The sequence below is a fragment of the Hyla sarda genome, chromosome 4, assembly GCF_029499605.1.
Source record: "Hyla sarda isolate aHylSar1 chromosome 4, aHylSar1.hap1, whole genome shotgun sequence".
NCBI lineage: Eukaryota > Metazoa > Chordata > Amphibia > Anura > Hylidae > Hyla > Hyla sarda.
Window position 1 is genome coordinate 298801645 of NC_079192.1, and position 21864 is coordinate 298823508.

The 21864-nt window shown below is 43.3% G+C and overlaps 2 protein-coding genes across 6 annotated transcripts in view; both read left to right on the forward strand.

The window, feature by feature from the left end:
• Window positions 1-2110, forward strand: part of BRD8 (bromodomain containing 8) — a 62569-nt gene extending 60459 nt beyond the window's left edge. For 3 of the 5 annotated variants that reach the window (XM_056574673.1, XM_056574674.1, XM_056574675.1), the window contains one exon: window positions 1427-2109. In XM_056574673.1, the coding sequence (XP_056430648.1) occupies window positions 1427-1465 (39 nt within the window). In that variant the 3' untranslated portion in view covers window positions 1466-2109. Of the gene's footprint in view, window positions 1-1426 lie in introns of all 5 variants that reach the window. The other 2 variants (XM_056574671.1, XM_056574672.1) reach the window with 1 other exon arrangement.
• A 5588-nt stretch (window positions 2111-7698) lies between these two features.
• NHP2 (NHP2 ribonucleoprotein) lies at window positions 7699-21273 on the forward strand. Its single transcript, XM_056574683.1, has 4 exons — window positions 7699-7939; window positions 15679-15748; window positions 19781-19886; window positions 20865-21273. The coding sequence occupies exons 1-4, from the start codon at window positions 7777-7779 to the stop codon at window positions 20988-20990; spliced, it is 465 nt and encodes a 154-aa protein (XP_056430658.1). The 5' UTR covers window positions 7699-7776; the 3' UTR covers window positions 20991-21273.
• The last annotated feature ends 591 nt before the right edge of the window (window positions 21274-21864 follow it).

The window sequence follows — 21864 nt, forward strand, 5'->3', positions numbered from 1 at the left end:
TATATAAACGGCAGTGCAGGGGACCATAGAAGAGCGGCCGCCCGCATCTATACATTAGACAGGAGTGACATTCGCTGTGATCTTTCCTTAACTGCAGGTACTACAGCTCCCAACATGGAGCAGAGTGTGCTCCATGATGGGAGTAGTAGTACCTGCAGTTAAGGACAGATCACAGCAAGTGTCACTCCTGACACTCGATGCGATCTTCCTATATATATTGCAGAGATGTGGAGTGGCTCTATACAGCGCTCACATCTCTGCTCTATACTCCGGCCAGTGATATGAATAGAACATCACTCATTCATATTTACCGCTGGGAGTGGTGATTGGCTGCAACCATCCGGCCAATCCCCACTCTGGGCAGAAAATATGAATGAGTGATGTTCTATTCACATCACTGGCCGGAGTACAGAGCAGAGATGTGAGCGCTGTATAGAGCCGCTCCACATCTCTGCTATATTATGGACAGTCGCATCGGGTGTCAGGATTGACACCCAGGGCGATCTTTCTATTAGTACAGGTACTAATACTCCCATCATGGAACAGTCTGTTGCATGCTGGGAGTAGTAGTACTACCTAAAAAATTGGAAAAAAATTTAGAGAAAAAAGTGAAACACACACACTTTATTAAAAATGTATTAAAAGTTTGTTATAAAAAATAAAAATTTCCTTAATACATTTTTTCCCTTTTTTTTTTTTTTTTTTGGTGCCCAATACATTTTGAAAAAAACGCCAAAGGGGCCAAGAATGCAATTTCCACTCAAATGCAAATAACGCCAGAAAAAACGTCAGACGCAGGAAATTGCACTGGTGTTTTTTCTGGCATTTCTTTCAGTGAAAAAAACGCTGGAAAAAAACGCTGGAAAAAAACCCAAGTGGAATCCTAGCCTTATAATTGGCACAGGGGGCCCTGTTGCAGATTTTGCATTGGGGCTCAGAAGTTACACATCTGGTGCTTAACCATTATAGCCTCCCACAAAGGGTGGTTTTAGATGAGCATAACATTTTTGCGTCCATATTACAGTCACAAGTCACAGTCGTAACTCAAGTCTATTCACCCAAACTAAAAGCATCATATGGATCTATGATGCATTCAGTTCTGGTCATTTGGGGGTTTATAATGTTTAATGGGCAGTTTATATGTGACAGTCTGATTGACAGCCTGTGTCTCCACTCTGCTCTGTTTAGAGCTTAGAGCCCCATTAAAACACAATTTTTGTTTAATTTTGCAAAATGTTATTTTATGTTTAATATAATGGAAATAAAATATATGAATAAATAATGCACTAATCTCTGAAGTATTCTGAAATACTGTACAGCGGGTATCGTTGCTGTGTGTTTTTTTACCTTTATCATGGAAAAGGCTAACAGCAGGCTAACATTGTTACTGAACCTTTTATTCCCTATGTTTTTTTCTTTCTCTTAGGTTTTCAATGAGCAAGCGACACAAAGTGGAACAGAATAGAATATGTTGCTCTTCTCACTAATGCCAGTTCTTCAGTTCTTTGCACAACATTTAAGTGGAACTACCATTTCAGCCCCAAAAAATGGCAATGGCCCCACAGCTATGCGTTTAAAGGAAATCTGTCATCAGTGTCACCTGCACTAACCTGTCAGTACAGACAGGTAGTGCAGGTGACACTGGTGACAACGGTACTTGCCTTGTCCCTTCCCATGATGTTGTTCTCCAGCGATCCTTCGTTATCTTCAGCCCGGGTCCTGCTGCTAGCAAACAGCAGCGGTGACATCACTAAGCTCCGCCCATGCTCCAAGTCAGGCCCGGAGCTCAAAACGGGACAAGGTAAATACCATTGTCATTAGTGTCACCTGCACTACCTGTCTGTACTGACAGGTAAGTGCAGTGACACTGATGACAGATTTCCTTTAAAACCACACTCCATGTAGAGGGATGGGCGAGACTTTACAGAATGCAGTGATGCTCAGCCGTGGACACTCTCCTCTCCAAGACCCTTTATGAACATCGCTTGTGGTGGGCAAAAAAGGAAACAAATGACAGTTTCACTTTTAAGAAAAATGTTCTATAATTCTATTTTTTATGTCTATAAGTTTAATGTTTGCTATTTTTCTTGTTCAAGAAAGAGCATTAAAAGTGTTTTTTGTTTTAAATCAGTGATTTAGAGTGGCATTTTACTGGTAGCCTTCTATGTTCCAGTATGTTATGGAATCAATGACAGTGGACTGTACGGTACATGCGGATCGGGTTTTCAAAACTACTGCTACACTACTACACATGAAGGAAAAAAAATCGGTGTGGTTTTCTGGACACAATGGGGGAGATTTATCATTGCTTTTAGAGCATTTTTTTTTTTGTCTATGATTTGGTGCAATTCAGGCGCAAACAGCATATTTAGCGACTTTTATGCATCTTTTGATATAGACAGTTTCACTCTTTTTGCCTACCCGTAGAACTTTTTCTTTTTGACCATGCAGTGATCACATATTTATCATTTAGTATAAAGGAAAAAGGAGAAGAAAAAACAATGTGGCGCTCCCTAGTGTAGTATTTCTGGAATGAAAAGTAAAAGGTGCTAATACCCACCACCAGCACCCAAGGTGACGCACTGACCTTGAGTGGATGTGTAGAGAGGTCAGTGGGGCCTCTGATGTGTGGTTGAAGGTATGCAAAGATAGGATTGTCACAGTCTGCTGCTCTCATCCCTTTTTTTCCGTGTTCCCAAGGGAGACGGACAACAAGGTAATATGGAGGGTATAAAAAGTATGGTTTTTTTTGAGAGCGCTACTGTATTTCGACGGAAGTCAAATCAAACAGAGATTAAGCCAGCACTTACGCAGTACTAGCTTTTATTGGTAAAAGAAGTCAAAAGTAAAACAGGACAACGTGTTTCGGCGCACACTCGCGCCTTCCTCAGGTCCACAAATATAATTTTGTGTAGTGTCAAAAGTTGCTATTTTGTGCGCAAAGGTACTTTTTTAGGCGCAAAGCTACACCACCTACCAGTAGGCGTGAGAATCACTTCTACCTTACGCAATTCAACCTTTAACCTCTTGTGGACGACAGCTTCCCACTCCCCTTTTATGACACGCGCTCAGGAGCTGAGCGCAGGTCACAGCTGGGTGGTCCTGGCAGCTATCTAATGCCAGACATGCCATCTCTAATGCCAGACATCACCGATCACGGTGATGCCCGGCTTTAACCTCTTAGACACCGCAATCAAATTTGATTGTAGCGTCTAAAATGCAAGTAAAAATGTCCTGTGAAAGTAAGTAAAAACACCTAACCTGCCAAATTCAGGACCCGGTAAAGTGTCTACTTCCCTCCCTCACAAGCGTCTAGAAACAGTGTATGTGGTAGAGCTTTTCCCACCATAGAAGAGCTGCGCAAAATTCATTATCCTGCTGCACCTTCTTGATAAATAAGATGCATGCTAGTCAATTCCACCTGGTTGTGACGTCTCGCCTCGCCCCCTCTATTCATATCTGTAGGAGGGGGCATGACAGCTGTGGTTGCTCCACCACAGCCATCACGCCCCCTCCCATAGACATGAAAGGAGAGGGGGGTGGAGTGACATCACGACCACGGTAGCCCAAAGACGCTGTTCTGAACCCCCCGCGATCAGACATCTTATCCCCATTGCCCATAACAACCAAACAGATAGCTGCTTTCATTTTTCACAAGTCTCATTAAAAATAAATGAAGCTATCTAAATGGTTGCTATGGGCAAAACCACCCTTCCTCTACACAGGTCTTGACAAATCTCCCCCAAGATGTCTTGGGCGGAGTACCCCTTTAAGTTAAAAAGCTCTGCAATGTCTGCAGTTGACTGGCCACGTATGAGTTGTAATTTTGCAACAGCTGGAGGCATACTGGTTGCTTTAGTTGTTTCTGATGGCTCCAAAAGGAAATGCTTACACATAATAATTTGATTAATATTATATTAAGAAACAATTATAAAAAGGTTTGCACTGTGTCCTGTGTTTGGACTTACTTCTGGTTTTGGCTAAATATTCTGTTTGTGAACATAGACTCACACACCTGAGGAGATTTATCATTGCCTTCCTGACATTTTATTGGCTGAAATTTGGCACAAAATTTTTGCACAGTTAGTTTTTGTGCAAAAACTTTGCTCAATTTCCAAATAGTTACCTTTGGCAAAAGTGAGATGCAGCGCTTCATTCTTGACTATGCAAAGGTCAAGATTTATTAACTGCGTCATTTTTAACCTCTTCAGGACACAGGGCATATGGATACGCCCTGCATTCCGAGTCCTTAAGGACCGAGGGCGTATCCATACGCCCGTGGGAAATCCGGTCCCCACCGCTAGCCGGTTGGGGACCAGAGCCGGATGCCTGCTGAAATCATTCAGCAGGCACCCTGGCACATCGCCTGGGGTGGTCCTGAGACCCCCCCATGTCGGCGATCAGAGAAAATCGCATGTCAATTCAGACATGCGATTTTCTCCAATTCCGGGCTGATCGGGTCTCTGGTGACCCGATCACCCGGAAAATAGGGCTGATCGGAGCTGAAAGTGAAAGTAAAACAATCTTTACTGTGGCAACCACTAGGGGGACCAAACTGCAACTCCCAGCATGGGCATACTGGGAGTTGTAGTTTTGCAACATCTGGAGGGTCACAGTTTGGAGACCACTGTTACAGTGGTGCCCAAACAGTAGCCCTCCAGATGTTGCCAAAGTACAACTCTCAGCATGCCTCGACTGCCCAGGCATGCTGGGAGTTGTAGTTCTGTAACATCTGTCCCTTCAGATTTAGCAATTTTCATGAAATTTTTTAAAATTGCTGCTCTACTTTGAAGCCCTCTAATTTTTTCAAAAAACAAAAGTATGTTCATTTTATGATGCCACCATAAAGTGGACATATTGTGTTTGTGAAGAAAAATAAAATTTATTTGGAATATCCATTTTCCTTACAATTAGAGAGCTTCAAAGTTAGAAAAATGCTAAATTTTCTAAATTTTCATGAAATTTGGGGATTTTTCACCAAAAAAGGATGCAATTAACCCCGAAAATTTACCATCAAAATAAAGTATAATATGTCAAGAAAAAACAATCTCAGAATCAGAATATTCGGTAAAAGCGTTTTCGTGTTATTAATTCATAAAGTGACGGTGGTCATAATTGCGAAAAAGGGCTCAGTCCTTAAGGGGTTAAAAAGGCGCAAAAATAATACGCAAACATTCAAAAAAAAATGCTAATTCATACCATCTCTGCCTTGCCTTGAAAAATTGCATCCTACAGCAAGTTCTGAGGTGACTTTTCATTTGTGGGAAATTCATCAAAGTCTGTGCACCATTTTGATAAATTTGGCGCACATAAGCCAAAAACACAGCAAAAAAAAAAAAAGGCTGTGAAGTGGCTGCACACAGACACATACTGATAAATCTCCTCCACCTTCCCTATATCTCTTTAGCATACCCCAAGAAGCAACATGGAGGACATAAGAGCAGTACTGAGCAGTGTAAGGCTAAGTTCACATCACTGTTGTGCTACATTCCGTTCTACTTTTTTTTTTTTTTGCACAGAACAGACCCTGTTCTGAGAACGATGGCTCCCCTTGACTTTGTATGGGGTCCATCAGGTTTCCTTCAGGTGTCTGTTGTATAGCAGGAGTTGAGCAGATTCACACGTGCAGTCGTTCACACGTGCAGATTTTCGCAGCGTATTTAGCTGTGGATCCGCTGGTGAAGGCCCCGCTGTATGCTGGCTTTATATGTGCCTGCTGGTAGTGGCAATACGCCGCTACGAGCAGACACACTGCAGTGGCGTACTTGCACATCGTGGCCGCTCTCCCTGCTCTGAGCTAGGCAGATAGCTCCCGCATTGTGCGAGTATACTGCGACTCGCACATCGCAGTGTGCCTGCTGGTAGCGGCGTATTGTCACTACGAACAGGCACATGTAAAGCCAGCATAGAGCGGGGCCTTCACCAGCGGATCTGCAGCGTAAAATCCGCTGAAAATCCGCACGTGTGAACATACCCTTAGGCTAAGTTTCCACTTTTAGCCAAAGCCAGAAGTGTATTCAAAAGGAATAGGACATATAAAGGAAGGACTTACACTTCTCCCTTATGGATCCACTTCTGACATTGGCTCAAAAACTGCCAGAAAAAAAACTAAGTGGAAACTTAGCCTTAAAGTACCGTAACTTTAACAGACTTAGCTAGTGGAACTCCTTTAGGGTAGGGTCACATGACACAGATCCACAGCGTAAAATACCCGACTCTTAGTGTGCCTCCAGCAGTTCCCCCTGCTCACAGCAGCAATCTGCCACTCCGAGGAGTCGCCACGCTCGCTCACAGTCTACTCACAGACGGTCCGAATGTCTTAGTACACTGCGCAAATGCGCGTCGACTTGCACAGCGATTCTCCCTGTGTGACTGCTCGGAGCGGCGGATTGCTGCTGCGAGCAGGGGGGGTAACAGCTGGAGGCACACTATGGGTCGGGTCACCGGCAGATCCGGAGTTGTGTGACCCTACCCTTAAAGGTAGCACAACGCAGATGTGAACTTGGCCTAAGCTTTGAATCAAGCACTGGTGTTAGATATAACATTTACTACAAGCTCCTGCAGTCACTGTGTCTCTCTATCTGCCTCCTGTCTATCAACTACTTCTCTCCATATACAATGATCTTTTCTGGACCATTGTAACTTGAAACCAGACTCAACATACAATGCTATGGAATCTGTGAAACATGTCAATGGATGGAATAACTGACCAAACCGAATGGATATTTCACTGGTAAAACCCCTGTATTCCTAAAGTGTATGCACTGACTGGTGTCTGGTAGCGCCCCCTACAGTACAGGGAGGTATTACATGTTCTGTACTCATTACCTGTGCCAGGGTTAGCTGCTTCTTTGGACACCAGGTGAAGGCGGCTCCATTTTCCTTTTTTTAGGACATTGCTTGTTCTGTACAGGACCCTGAAGAAGCTTCTGTCCTCTACATAGACCAGTGTTTCCCAAAGAGGCCTTTGGCTGTTCGGGCATGCTGGGAGTTGTAGTTTTGCAACAGCTGGAGGCACCCTGGTTGGGAAACACTGAAATAGACAGTGATTTACAGCTCCCGGCAGCTTTTTCTTACTTTTATATGCAAGGACTTGTTTTATCTCTATTAGTTATCTACTTATTTTTCTTTAATCCTCACTTCTTCCTATTTTTGGATGACATTTTGGTGGCTTCAGAACCAATTACCAGGTTTCCATAGAGTTATGGTCTCAACATAAAATTGTTTCAACATACAATGGTCGCCCTGTAACCAATTAATATTGTAACTTGAGGGACCACTGTATTTCCATGGGCAGCTGTAAGCTGATACTTCAGAGGATTTTAGCAGGAGTTTAGGGCGGGTGGGGGGCTTCAGCAAGACAGGAGCCTGACAAGTGGAGAAAGAGACATTTATGATAAAGATGTGCTTGTGAGAACAGAACCAAAGTGCTCACTATTAAAACTGGCACTCAGCTTTCCTAGTGTCCTGAATGACAATAATATCAACATGCTATATGAAGACTACTTATAGAGCAGTCACCTCTGTGGTGATAAAAAAAAGCACCAAGAACAGATTCTACAAATGGTAACTAGAGAGGCGCATGGTACAGTCCTAACTGCTCCCCTCCCCTTCACTAAAGATGGTACAGTCCTGACTGCTCCCCCTCCCCTTCACTACAGATGGTACAGTTCACGCTCCGTCACTTCACTTCCTGCAGAAGCGGAAGTCGTAGAGCCGGAAGTAGCGTGTAAGCGTGGAGAGTGAGACACGTGAGACGAGCAAGACACATCCAACATGAAGATAAAGAAGGAGAAGCGAGAGGAGGAAGAAGAGACCGAGGTTGCTGCAATAGCCCCGGAGCGCACGTATGAGGAGCAGCTGGAGAATCTGAATCCTATAGCGCAGCCCCTGGCGGGGAGGAAGCTCACCAAGAGGCTGTACAAGTGCATCAAGAAAGGTAGAGGAGCTGGGCTGCCCGGCTCTAATGTGTTATCGGCCCTAGGGGGCGCTGTTCTGCGTGAGCTATCCAGTAGGCTAGTGTTTCCCAACCAGTGTGCCTCCAGCTGTTGCAAAACTACAACTCCCAGCATGCTCGGACAGCCTTTGGCTGTCCGAGCATGCTGGGAGTTGTAGTTTTGCAACAGTTGGAGGAACACTGGTTGGGAAACGCTGCAGTAGACTCTTCTATATACTGCTAGATACCTAGCTCCAGGGGTAACACTTACTGCCCCACTGAGACCATTGCTCCTGATCAGTAGTCATTCCACAACAATTTTCACTTGCTTTAGTTTTTTCTTTAGTTTAAAATGGTTTATTGATGAGATGCTTTGATAGCAGTGTTCACATAAATCTATGGGAGAGGAGATATTCTATGGTAGTCGGAAGGGCCCATTAGTCACATGTACGGTCCCCGTTCCTCCATGCTTCATGGGGGAGGTGTTTAAAGGGGTATTCCTGCAATAATTATTTATATATATATATATATATATATATATATATATATATATATATATAAAATCCAGTGTCCTGTAAAATAGAAAACTGATATCTTCCTTGCTCTATCCACACCTCCCGCTACCAAGGTGTCTGTCTTTGCTCTGTTGGACGTCCTTCTGTCAGTGCCACCATACGGACCTGCCCGCTCAGCCAGTCAGCTCTTTTACGGGAGCCCGAATCTTTGTAGAGAATTTGTGATATGTGAGTGAAACCTCCACATGCTATGGGGTGCCGGAGTTAGGTGTTGCGACAGCCTTGTGTCCGTTTGTCTAGTAGGTCTACACAGGGGCTTAAAGGGGTATTCCTATTCTGGAGGACAACTTTAACATTTGAAAGTCTCCAGGTTGTCAGTTTAACATAAAAAGCCCTTTGCTTGCCTGCTGCAGATTCCTGCTGTCAGTGATTTCTCCTCTATGTCCCAGCATGCAGGAAATGGCCAGTCAACATTATCCCCTGGAATAGCCCTTTAACATCTAAGGCCCCTTTCACACTACCGTTATGCTACTGTATAAACTCCCGTCATGAACTCTCGTCAGAATGTCCATAAAACGAGCGTCAAAAAATCCCATTCATGTCAATGGGATTTATGACCATCCTTGAGCATCAGTTATGTCCCGTTATGACTAACATCCTTTATTTTTGACTGTGCAAAAAAACTGCATGCACTCGTTTTTGTCCCTTCAGAAATAACGGTGAAATAATGGATGTTGAAATTTTAACATTGAAGTCTATGGCTGACGGATGTTTACAAAGAATATCCGTTAGTGCCCCTTATTTTCGCCTTCCGTTATGATCTGTTATTGCTACAGATACAACCAGAAGGGGTTAACGGACATAAAATAACGGACTATAAATCGAGATTTTCCTAGCTTGTGACGGAAAATATAAGTTATATGAAGACAGGAGGCGAGTATCTTGCATTAATCTTTCTTTCTTTAATGCTCATAGCAGAAATATCATAATGCTAATAACGTATAGAAAAAAACTACAATTCCCAGCAGTCCCCTGTGAACTCCTCCTCTCCTCCCAGCATGCTGGCTCCTATAAAAGGGACTGCTTGAAGATCCTCTTCCTCTTTCTTTATGTGGATTTCTTGACCGTAACGAACCCTGGAACAGTAGAACGACTCCACTTGGGCTCCTCCAAGCATCCGGTCAACAGGACCGAGATCCATCTGATGCAACAGAACAGGAACTGTCAAGGAACAAATTCAACAGGAACATCAGTTTCCACAGCGACAGCCACGATGGTGTCCTCTCCATTCAATACCCTGTAAAGAAAACAAACACCATAACAGGGTTGGGTAGGGAGGGAAGATACTCGCCTCCTGTCTTCATATAACTTATATTTTCCGTCACAAGCTAGGAAAATCTCGATTTATATATCAGACAGGAGGCTCGTATCTTGCAAGTTCAAAGCTAGATTCTGATACAAAAGTACAGTCATAGACAATTGACAGTTAAAGAACCGATACAGAAACATGTGCCTCCGGTCGGAAATAAAAATGGCGGAATGTCGTCTCTGACGACCAGTCAGCGGCTAACAAGAGATCCGAGAGAGAACCCCCTGAAGTGACCACCTTAGTAGCCATAGCACCTCTAGAGGAATGAGCGCCAAACAGGGAAATATCAATTCCCGCCATTTCCATTACTGATCTCACCCACCGAGCTAATGTAGCCGAGGAGACCGGTAAATGAGGCTGAACATAAGATATTAACAATTGATTGTGACTGAGCGATCGTACGGCCGCTGTCTGTGTCTCATACAATTGAAGACATCGCACCACACAAAGTTTGGGATGCATCGGAAAAAAGGGGTAGAAGACTGATTGAAGTCCTGTCTTAGTTCTTCGAACGACCGTAAAACGGACCCCTTCCGGCGAAAATTGTCGCCTAGATATATCAAGGGCCTTGACGTCCGATACCCTCTTAATGGAAACTAAGCATAAAAGAGTTGTTAATTTTAGAGACAGAAGTTTCAAAGATAGTGAATCATTGTCTTCCCAAGAGGAGAACATGTCCAGCACTCGGGAGACATCCCATGTAGATTGATATCTAGGCCGTGGGGGACGTTTAAATTTCACTCCCCGAAGCAGACTGCACACTAACGGATGCTTACCCACTGGTAAGGAGTCTACTGGACAATGATATGCCGAGATGGCAGATCTGTACACGTTAAGTGAACTATAAGACTTTCCCATCTCAAAAGCGTCCGCTAGGTAGTTCACTATGATTGGAACAGGTGCTTGAACGGGATCAGTTTCCCGTTGATCACACCAGCGAACCCACAGGGCCCATGCAGATCGATACGCCGATCTAGTCCCTGGGGCCCAGGCCAAGGCGAGGAGATCTCTAGCTGATTGTGAAAGATCTCCACCTGTGGTCGGCACCCCGAAACCAACCAAGCGAGGAGTGGAAGATTGCCCTCCAGTACCAACGGGTGTAGACCCTTGGACGGATTCGTGAGGAGTTGAGGTGAATGGGGAATCAACCTGGGGTAATCCATCGACATCCCCAAGAGAAGGGGAAACCATGGTTGCGTTGGCCACCAAGGTGTGACCAGAACCACCTTCGCTTTCTGATTCGCTACTTGGAGAAGGACTCTGGTTATCATCGGGAAAGGAGGAAACGCATAATGCGTCCCCTGCGGCCACATCTGGCGGAACGCGTCCACCGCTGATGCCTCCGGGTCCGGTCTCCAGCTGTAAAACCGGGGTAACTGACAATTGAGACGAGAGGCAAAAAGGTCCGTGTGTAGTGGACCCCATAGCTTTTGAAGTTGTCGGAAAACAGATCGGTCCAGCGTCCAATCGCTGGAGTCGATCAAGTAGCGGGAATTCCAGTCGGCCACCTCGTTGGATACCCCTGGAATATATTCCGCTATCGGGAAAATGGCTCTGGAGAAGCAGAAATGCCAGAAGTCGGACGCAATGTCCGCCAACATTTTGGACCTCGTGCCACCCAGGCGGTTGATATATTGTACTGCCGCCACGTTGTCCATGCGTAATAATACGCAACAATTGGACTCCCGTGGAAGGAAGCTCTTGAGAGCGAAGAACGCTGCTAGGAGTTCCAGAGCGTTGATATGGAGAAAGGACTCCTCTCCTGACCATATCCCTCCAGTAGCGCGATGCCCGCGGCGAGCTCCCCAACCTTGGCGGCTCGCATCCGATTCTATGATTATGTCCGGGGAAGAGTTGAAAATGGTCCTGCCGTTCCATTCTACGGCGTGACGTAACCACCATTGCAACTCTGTCACTGATTGGGGACAGAGGGTCACCTCGTCTGCATACCGTAAACCCTGACAAAGATGGAGGGTTTTCAGTCGTTGCAGCGCCCGATAGTGGAGAGGTGCCGGAAATATCGCTTGGATAGAAGCCGACAATAAGCCGACGATCCGTGCGATAATCCTCAAAGATGCGCAACCTTTGCGCAATACCGCTCTGATTTCTTTGCGAATCAGCGCCAGTTTTGACTTGGGCAATCGTAGGACAGCCTGTTGGGTGTCTACCGTGAAACCCAAAAATTCCATCTCTTGTGTCGGGTAAAGAACCGACTTCTTGTGGTTGATGAGGAAACCTAATTCCTCCAACAACGATACCGTCCATTGACTGTGCAAGGCAGCTTGCGTTTTGGACCGTGCCATAATTAGTAGATCGTCTAGGTAAATTATGAGTCTCACCCCTCTGCTCCGGAGAGCCGCCACCACGGGTTTCATTAGCTTGGTGAAACACCACGGGGCCGATGACAAACCGAATGGAAGGCAAGTAAATTGCCACATGCGGTCTTTCCATAGAAATCGTAGGAATTTCTGGGATGTGGGGTGCATCGGGACCGTGAGGTACGCGTCCTTTAAGTCTATTTTGACAAGCCAATCTCCAGGCCATAAAAGATCTCTCAGCAAATGGATCCCCTCCATCTTGAAGTGACGATACGTCACATGCTGATTGAGATCTCTGAGATTTATCACAGGACGGTATCCGCCATCCTTCTTCTTGACTAAGAAGAGGTTGCTGATAAACCCCGGAGATCGGGGATCTACTTCTTGTACAGCTCCTTTTACGATGAGGTCTCGTAGTTCCTTGTCTATGAGGGTTACGTTTGGAGCCGAAAAATGGATTGGTTGGGGGATTATGTTTAATACTGGTAGGGATAGAAATTCTATTATGTATCCCGCTATCGTGTTGAGGACCCAAGCGTCTGCCGTAATCGTGGACCAGACGTGGGTAAAATACCTGTCTGCCCCCCACTATAGTGTGTGAGAGTGTCATAGAGAGAGTACTCACCGTGTGGCGGGCGTGATCTTGAAAATCCACGTCCACCGCGTCCTCTCCAGGGTCGGCCCCGTGGGGGAAAGAACGGAGCCGGTTGGGCCACTGGCAATGCGTACGGCTGTTGTACTGGGTATTGTTGGGCAAGTGGTCTATTATAGGGCCTGAAAGAGGCATTGCGGCCAGCAGATCGGCCTCTGCTTCTGCCGGCCTTACCAAAAACCTTGGCGGGTTGTCCTGCCTTCTTAAGTGAGGATTGAGCCTTATCTAGGCTAGTGAAGAGGCTAACGAATTTGTTAATGTCTTTTATGAGATCCTCTCCAAACAGCATGCCTTCAGCCGAAGGACCTGGCTCCTTTTCAGCTAGGTGTGATAATTGCGGTTCTAATTTCATTAGGATAGACCTTCTCCGCTCAATGGAACAGGATGTGTTCGCACTTCCTAGCATACAAACGGCCCTTTGGGCCCAGCCTCTCAGTTGATCTAAATCGACAGGTTGGGCCGAGGAGGCCGCCTGTTCTGACAGGTTAAGGATTTTGGTCAGTGGTCCTAACATGTCTAAAATCCTATCTTGGATTAGTTTGAATGAACGTTCAATCCCTTTCGTTGCATATTTGCCGGACTTCTTCAGGTACTTGAGGAGTACCGGGTCTATCTCTGGCGTCATTGTCACCTTTTTGGCGACACATGGCCTAGGGCATTCGGCCTTTAATTTGTTTCTATTGGAGCGGTCAAAAGACCTTCTAGTCCAGAATTCTACATATTGCGCGACCTGGGGTAGTGGAGCCCAGTCCCCAGAACGGGGATGTGTGATCGCATCAGGGCTGAAAAATGGTTGCCCTAGTGTATCTAGTATAGCCTCCTTAGGCGTTTCTAGAGTGGCGTCATCATAGTCCGCCATGAGCCCCGCATCTGCCTCCTCTGAGTCTGAATCTGCAGTGTCTGCTCCATCCGATTCAGCGGATGAGTCTTCCCCAGAGGTGTCAAATGAATTGGGTTTTGACCGTCTGGCGGTCTTATGCCTCTTTGTGGTCTCCTTGAGGCCCAAGGGTCGGGTATGTTCTGATGGATGCGGGGTGTGACAGGCCGGGTTGGGTCCTGTCTGGGGCATATTGTTTTCTTCCCCTGCCGGGGAGTCCACATGACCCGATGTATGCTTTCGTTTACAAAGGGCTTTGCCACTAGTAGTTTGGTTCCTAGAAGTAGTGGGTAGAACAGGAACCGTAGTGGCAGTCAGTGCTGCTTGTATGGACTTATTAATAAGATCTTGTATCTGGGCAGGAGACATGAATTGAGAGGCATCCACCTCTACAGTCTGTCCAGCAGCTCTAGAATGTGTGTTATCTTCAGACATACTGTAGGTATTATAAGCTACAAGTAGCTAAGGAGAAATGTATAAGCGGTATCAGAGCAGGGAGTATTAGGAAAATCTAGATATCCGCACAGAGCACAATTGAATCTAGGCAAGTAAGGGTTAAGGTCGCTATAAGACTAATAAGTCCCTAACAATAAGTCTCCCTAAGACAAGCAGTTACTAGTGCGTCCTGCAGGGGTTCAGCAGACTTATAGAGGGATCTACACAGACCGTAATCGCAATGCTGGCGCTCCTCTCACCGCTCGCACAACACTGGCGACGGAGAGAGGAGGCGTAGCCCAGCTTCAGTGATTGCCGCCGTAATCTCGCGAGATTACGGCTACCAGTACTGTGATAGGGCGCGCGGTCTGCGACGTCAGAATGACGCCGGCTGCGCTTCCTAAGTCCACGCCCCCGAACCTCCAAGCCCGCGAAGCCGATGACAGCGGCGGGAACTATTGGAGGAAGACGGCGCGAAAGTCCCGAAAATGGCGTCCGGCGAGCCAGTCGGGACGAAGTAAGAAGAGGAGGAAAGTGAGATTAGAACCGAGGGGTCGTACTTATAGTTGTGCGATCCCAAGTAGGTAGAAAAACTAAATAGAAGTAATGAATTAGTTTTAAGAATATAGATAAGGTATAGAAATACAAAGAATATATAAATAAAGAATATAGGAATATAAAGAATATAGGAATATAAAGAATATAGGAATATAAAGAATATAGGAAAATAAAGAATATAGGAATATAAAGAATATAAATCACAGATTATATTAAAGATAACAATAAAATTCACAGGTTATACTTATCTTGCTGCCAGAGCAGAAAGAAAGAGGAAGAGGATCTTCAAGCAGTCCCTTTTATAGGAGCCAGCATGCTGGGAGGAGAGGAGGAGTTCACAGGGGACTGCTGGGAATTGTAGTTTTTTTCTATACGTTATTAGCATTATGATATTTCTGCTATGAGCATTAAAGAAAGAAAGATTAATGCAAGATACGAGCCTCCTGTCTGATATATAACTGTTCATAACGGGTGATAACGGATGGAACATGTCCGTTATGTAGACAGAATGCCCATTAAAATAAGACATTAGTTCTCCGTTAGCATCTGTTATGTTCAGTTATTTCGTCTATTTTTTTCATGACCTCTTCAGCAGAAATACGGCTGTCAAAATGCAGGAACAGTAGTGTAAAAGAAGCCTAAAGCCGTCCTTTGATACAAAAGCAGTGTGTCCAGTATGGAGTGTGTGCATCTATTGAAAAGATCATTTCCAGCACATAGAAATGTTAGTTATTTGTTTAGCATTTGTCTTGTATTAGTCACATTCACGAATCCCTAATGTCTATTGTTAGAATGTTTATTTCCCCTTTTACATTCCTGTTTACATTGAACTGAGCAGTTATTGTAGTATATTTTTATTGGGTATTCACTTACTCTATAATTCCTTAATGTCTGTGTAGCTTTTTATAAGCTGTGCTTTAAATTACAATCTTTACTTAACTGTACATGTTGCCGGTGACTAGTCATTTACTTTCTGCTGCTTCTGTTTTGTTTTTATTTTATTTTTTTTTTAACCCAGCTGTCAAAAATAAGAATATCCGAAGAGGAGTAAAGGAGGTTCAGAAGTTCATCAATAAAGGAGAGAAGGGGTGAGTGACTATTCTCTAATATGTGCCACAAGATAAATCCACTAGGGGTCTCTGGACCAATTTAAGTAACACAAAACCTACTTGGGGAATAAATCCCCTCAGGATAAACCCTGACTAGAAATCCCCCATAAAATATAACTTATAATTATGCTCATTAAAATAATTTCCAACTTAGTGTGTTGCACATTTATTGCCACTAGATGGCAGTGGTGTTTAAAATTATCAATGAGGCGCCTCATTTCTTTGAGAATGCCATTCAGAATGGCGAAAATGTTTTAATAGCACACTGGAATAATGTAATAACAGAGGAATAATGTTTTAATAGCACACTGTACCAGCGACCTTTCTAGTTAGTACTCCGAGTGTCCGAGCTGTAGCAGGGCACCGGGGTACACTAGATAGTAATGACAAAATAGTAGTCTGCATGACAGACATTTCATGATTCTATTGGAGAGGAATTAACTGGATACAGTGTTGATAATTTTAAACACCACTGCCATCTAGTGGCAATAAATGTGCAACACACTAAGTTGGAAATTATTTTAATGAGCATAATTAAGTTATATTTTCTGGGGGATTTCTAGTCAGGGTTTATCCTGAGGGGATTTATTCCCCAAGTAGGTTTTGTGTTACTATTCTCTAATATGAGCATGAAATCTACAGTGATCTAGGCATCTCCCACCATTTACATTTCGGCAATCAGTCTAATAGACATTGCCTGTAGTCTGCTTACAGATTCTTAGGACCATGTCAGATCCCAGCCTTTCTTATTAGCAACACCTTATAGATTCAGTCCACACAGGATAGGAGATAAATAGCTGATCGCTGGAGTCCCACTGCTGGGGGCCCCTCATGATCAGCTACTTATCCCCTATCCTGTGTTAATTTTCGCCAGAATACTCCTTTGACCCCTTCCTGCTATGGGACATATGCATACGTACCAACACCCGACATGTTCGCGCGCTGGGACGTATGCATACTTACTCGCCATCTCCTGCTCTGCCTGCGCTGGCGGGACCCAGCTGTCAATCACAGCCGTGGACTCGCCGGGGCTACGAACGTGGCGCTCCCGGCAGCATTAACCCCATAGATGCCGTGATCAATCCTGATCACGACATCTATGGTGTTGACAGGGGGAGGGGGCTCCCCCTGTTCACCAATGGCGGCGGTGCGAGTCACCGTTGACTGCTATGGCAGCAGGAGGTCAGATCATGACCTCCTGTCTGCCTGCTACAGAAGCCTGTGAGATCCAACCAGAAGCTGGATCGCACAGGCTATACTGTGTTCAACTGATCTGGTCATACTGTGCTTTGGAACAGACATATTGCAGCATAGTATAACCTGTAAAAAGTGAAAAAATTTAAAGTTCTTCAATAAAAGTATCAAGTGTGTTAAAAAAAAAAAAAAAAAGAGAAAGGCCTCCTTTGCAATAAAAGCAGTGTATTATCATAAACAAAACACAAATCATATACATACTAGGTCTGTAATGACGTGTACTATAATGTAAATTATCCCTCACGGTTAACGCCGTAAGAAAAAACTTAAAAAATGCAAAGTTTGCCAATTTCGGTACAAATAGCGGAATAAAAAAGATTAAAAGGTAGCGTGTATCATTAAAAATTATACCAATAAAAAGTACATCTTGTCCCGCAAAAAATAAGCCCTCACTCAATGGCATCGGACGAAAAATAAAAAGTTATGGCTGCCGGAACATAACACAAAAAAGGGAAAAAAAGAATTGCTCGGAAAAAGAACATAAAAAGCTAAATAAAATGGGTATCGCTATAATCCTACCAACCCATAGAATAAATATAACATCACTTTTACCGCACAGTGTACACTATAGGAACATTTTAAAACTCCAGAATACACCACTTATATAAAGTACAATATGTCACGAAAATTGCTCCGCTTAGAAAATGTTCAAAGGTTGTTACCATTTAACTCCTTAACGACAAAGGATGTAAATGTACGTCATGGTGCTGTGGTACTTAACGAACCATGGCGTACATTTATGCTCTGCCATGACCGCGAGCACCGAACCGATGACCGCCACCTCTGAAGTGAAAGTGAAACTAACCTGGCTGTTCGGTACCGCGGCGGTGAGATCGCGGCATCCCGAACAGATTACAGGACACCGGGAGGGACCTTACCTGCCTCCTCGGTGTCCGATCGGCGAATGACTGCTCTGTGCCTGAGATCCAGACAGGAGCAGTCAAGCGCCGATAATGCTGATCACAGGCGTGTTAATACACGCCAGTGATCAGCATAGGAGATCAGTGTGTGCAGTGTTATAGGTCCCTATGGGAGCTATAATATTGCAAAAAAAAAAGTGTTAATAAAGGTCATTTAACCCCTTCCCTAATAAAAGTTTGAATCACCGCCCTTTTCCATAAAAAAAAAGTGTAAATAAAATAAACATATGTGGTATCGCCGCGTAAATGTCCAAACTATAAAAATATATCATTAATTAAACCGCATGGTCGATGGCGTTCACGTAAAAAAAATTCCAAAGTCCAAAAAGCGTATTTTTGGTCACTTTTTATACCATTAAAAAATTAATAAAAAGTGATCAAAAAGTCCGATCAAAACAAAAATCATACTGATAAAAACTTCAGATCATGGCGTGAAAAATGAGCCTTCATACCGCCCTGTACGGGGAAAAATAGTTATAGGGGTCAGAAGATGACATTTTTAAATGTATACATTTTCCTGCATGTAGTTATTATTTTAACCGTATGGACCTACCGAATGTGTCATTTTTACCGAAATATGCACTCCATAGAAACGGAAGCCCCCAAACGTTACAAAATGGCGTTTTTCTTCGATTTTGTGGCACAATGATTATTATTTTTTTTTTTGTTTCGCCGCGGATTTTTGTGTAAAATGACTAATGTCACTGCAAATTAGAATTGGTGACGCAAAAAATAAACCATAATTTGGATTTTTAGGTGGAAAATTGAAAGGGTTATGATTAGAAATGAGCGAACTTACAGTAAATTCGATTCGTCACGAACTTCTCGGCTCGGCAGTTGATGACTTATCCTGCATAAATTAGTTCAGCTTTCCGGTGCTCCCGTGGGCTGGAAAAGGTGGATACAGTCCTAGGAGACTCTTTCCTAGGACTGTATCCACCTTTTCCAGCCCACCGGAGCACCTGAAAGCTGAACTAATTTATGCAGGATAAGTCATCAACTGCCGAGCCGAGAAGTTTGTGACGAATCGAATTTACTGTAAGTTCGCTCATCTCTAGTTATGATTCTTAAAAGGTAAGGAGGAAAAAACGAAAATGAGAAAACTGAAAAAACCCTGCGTCCTTAAGGGGTTAAGGAGACATGTAAAAAAAAAAATAATCCTGGTCAGTAAGGTAAAAATGGGCCCGTCCTTAAGGGTTAACAACTAGGGTTCATACAGATTAGTAACACATACAAAGACAGGCCCAAGACTGGCAAAGACACTGTAGGACTGTGTATGCTTGACCTTGGCGCTGTCGTTCCCCAACCTCTCTATTTATTTTTTTTATTTGTCTTTTTAAGTAATGATAGCAGAACTAGCCCCTTTTGTACTCGTCTCCTGCGCACATCTTTGCACCCTCTACTGACAGAAAGCTTCTTACCGGCAACGTATTTTTGCTTGCTGTATGTAGCATCCTTCACGGGTCTGTGCTAACATAGATTTATACATGGGAGCGACACAGCAATGTCATTATGTCGCCTTACTTTCCCTGCCCAACAGGAAGAGGTTTTGACAGAATAAATGTAGCTCAATACTAAATGCATAAAGCTGCTTTCCCTAAGTGATAGTTCGTGGCTGTCAAATGCATAAAGCGCAGGGACTAACAACCAGTTACCATCTGTGGTTTTACTAGTCACCATGTGGATCAGGTGTAGTCTAGCTCTAGTATACGCATAGGTGAACAGAGCATTGCAGGAAACTACAATACACTTTGAGATATAGTTGTGAATACATCGCGTGGTGTTTATGGGCTGTAATTGAGTTTTTAAATATTTTATTTTTTTCTCTGTCCTATAGCATTGTTGTACTTGCTGGTGACACACTCCCCATTGAAGTTTATTGCCATGTTCCTGTCATGTGTGAAGAGCGCAACATACCATATGCATATGTCCCTTCTAAATCGGTAAGTGTAATATATTTAGATTTGGAATGTATAGTTTAACCCCTTAAGGATTAAACTTTCAATTTTTTTCTTTTTTTTTCTTTTTCCACTCTTCGTCTTCTAAAAGCCATAATGCTTTCAATGTTCCACTTAGACCATATAAGGGCTTGTTCTTTGCACCACCAACTGTATTTTCTAATGACATCACTCATTTTACCACCAAATCTACAGTGCAATAAAAACAATTTGTGGAAAGGAATTGGGGGGAAAAAAAAGCAGTTTAGCAATTTTTGGGGCCTTCTGTTTCTACTCGGTGTACGTTTTAGTATAAATGAAATGTTATACAGTCATGGCTGTAAATGTTTTTCAAGAAAATGAAGCATTTCTCACAGAAAAGGATTACAGTAACACATGTTTATTTCCTTTGTGTGTATTGGAACTAAACCAAAAAAGAGGAAAAAAAGCAAATTGGACATAATGTCACCAAACTCCAAAAATGGGCTGGAGATAATTATTGGCACCCTTTCAAAATTGTGAAAAAACAAGTTTCAAGCATGTGATGCTCCTTTAAACTCACCTGGGGCAAGTAACACGTGTGGGCAATGCAAAAATCGCACCTGAAAGCAGATAAAAAGGAGAGCAGTTCACTTAGTATTTGCATTGTGTGTCTGTGTGTGCCACACTAAGCATGGACAACAGAAAGAGGCGTTTTTCTTCGATTTTGTCGCACAATGATTTTTTTTTTGTGACTGGTTCCCTTTAAGAAATATTTATAATAATATATTACTGTTTATAGGGTACCACTCTAAATAGCAGTGATATTGGGGGTTAAAGTTTGTCCCCAAAAAATGTTCTGCAGAAAAGAATAAAAATAAATGGACCAGATTATTGCACTTTCACTTAGTCTACTGGGTAGTAAATAGCATAAAATACCAAAATTTCTTGAGCACAAAATAAATTGCAAATAAGAATATACTGACGATTCTTTCTTTCTTCTAGGACTTAGGTGGTGCTGCTGGCTCCAAACGTCCAACCTGTGTAATAATGATCAAATGTAATGCTGACTATGAAGATGCATATAATGACTGTTTTGAGGAGGTACAGGCACTTCCTTTACCCTTATGAGGGTCTTTGAATTACCCAGAGTCAAACCATGGAAATTATTATTTTTTTTTTTATTTTTTATTTTTTTGGGAGAGAGAAGCCTCTAATCTAGACCAGATTTTTCTATGATGGATTTTCAGTTCCCTTGCATATTGAAGAACACCTTTTACTGCATTTTTAAGGTTGTCTTCTCACAGGTTTCACTGTAGTTTGGACTTCTTATTCTTTCTAAAATAACCTTTTTTTTTTTTTTTCCTTGTATCATATTTTAGCTGTTAAATGAAACGATTGTGTAGGTGAATGGTGATTTATGATTTGCCTTCCAATATAACATTTTTTAAAAAAGTGTCGACTTCTGTTCTCATGAATTATTTGTAGATACATAATAGATATGTACAGTCATTAGCACAGTAATGCGGACACCTGCTGTAAAGCAGAAGGCTGCCATTGTAGCAACTCTGCTGCTTTGCAACATAGGGAATGCTAGGAATAGACTGACTTTTTGATTTAATTTCAATTCAATATAAGACAATAAATGAAAGCCATTGTTCATATGAAAAGTAACATAATATGCAAAAAGGAGTAGAAACATGTCGACCAGGTTATATAACAATCGTCCTATCACCCACTATGACAATGTACCCCATTACAAGTAGTTTAGGCTGGCAAAAAGAAATGCAACATCAGGGAATAGGAATCCACTCAATGTCCCATATACGTGGATAAGTAAGACAAAAATTACCCAATAATACCTGGTGTTTTAAAAATTCGCCAGGAAACCAACCAAGGAACACAGACACAAGAAAAGACAGAGGAGACCTACAATGGGGAAGGGTTGGGGGGGATACCAGGAACCCTACATATGTGGAAAAGGAGTAAAGGGAAGGTTGAGTAA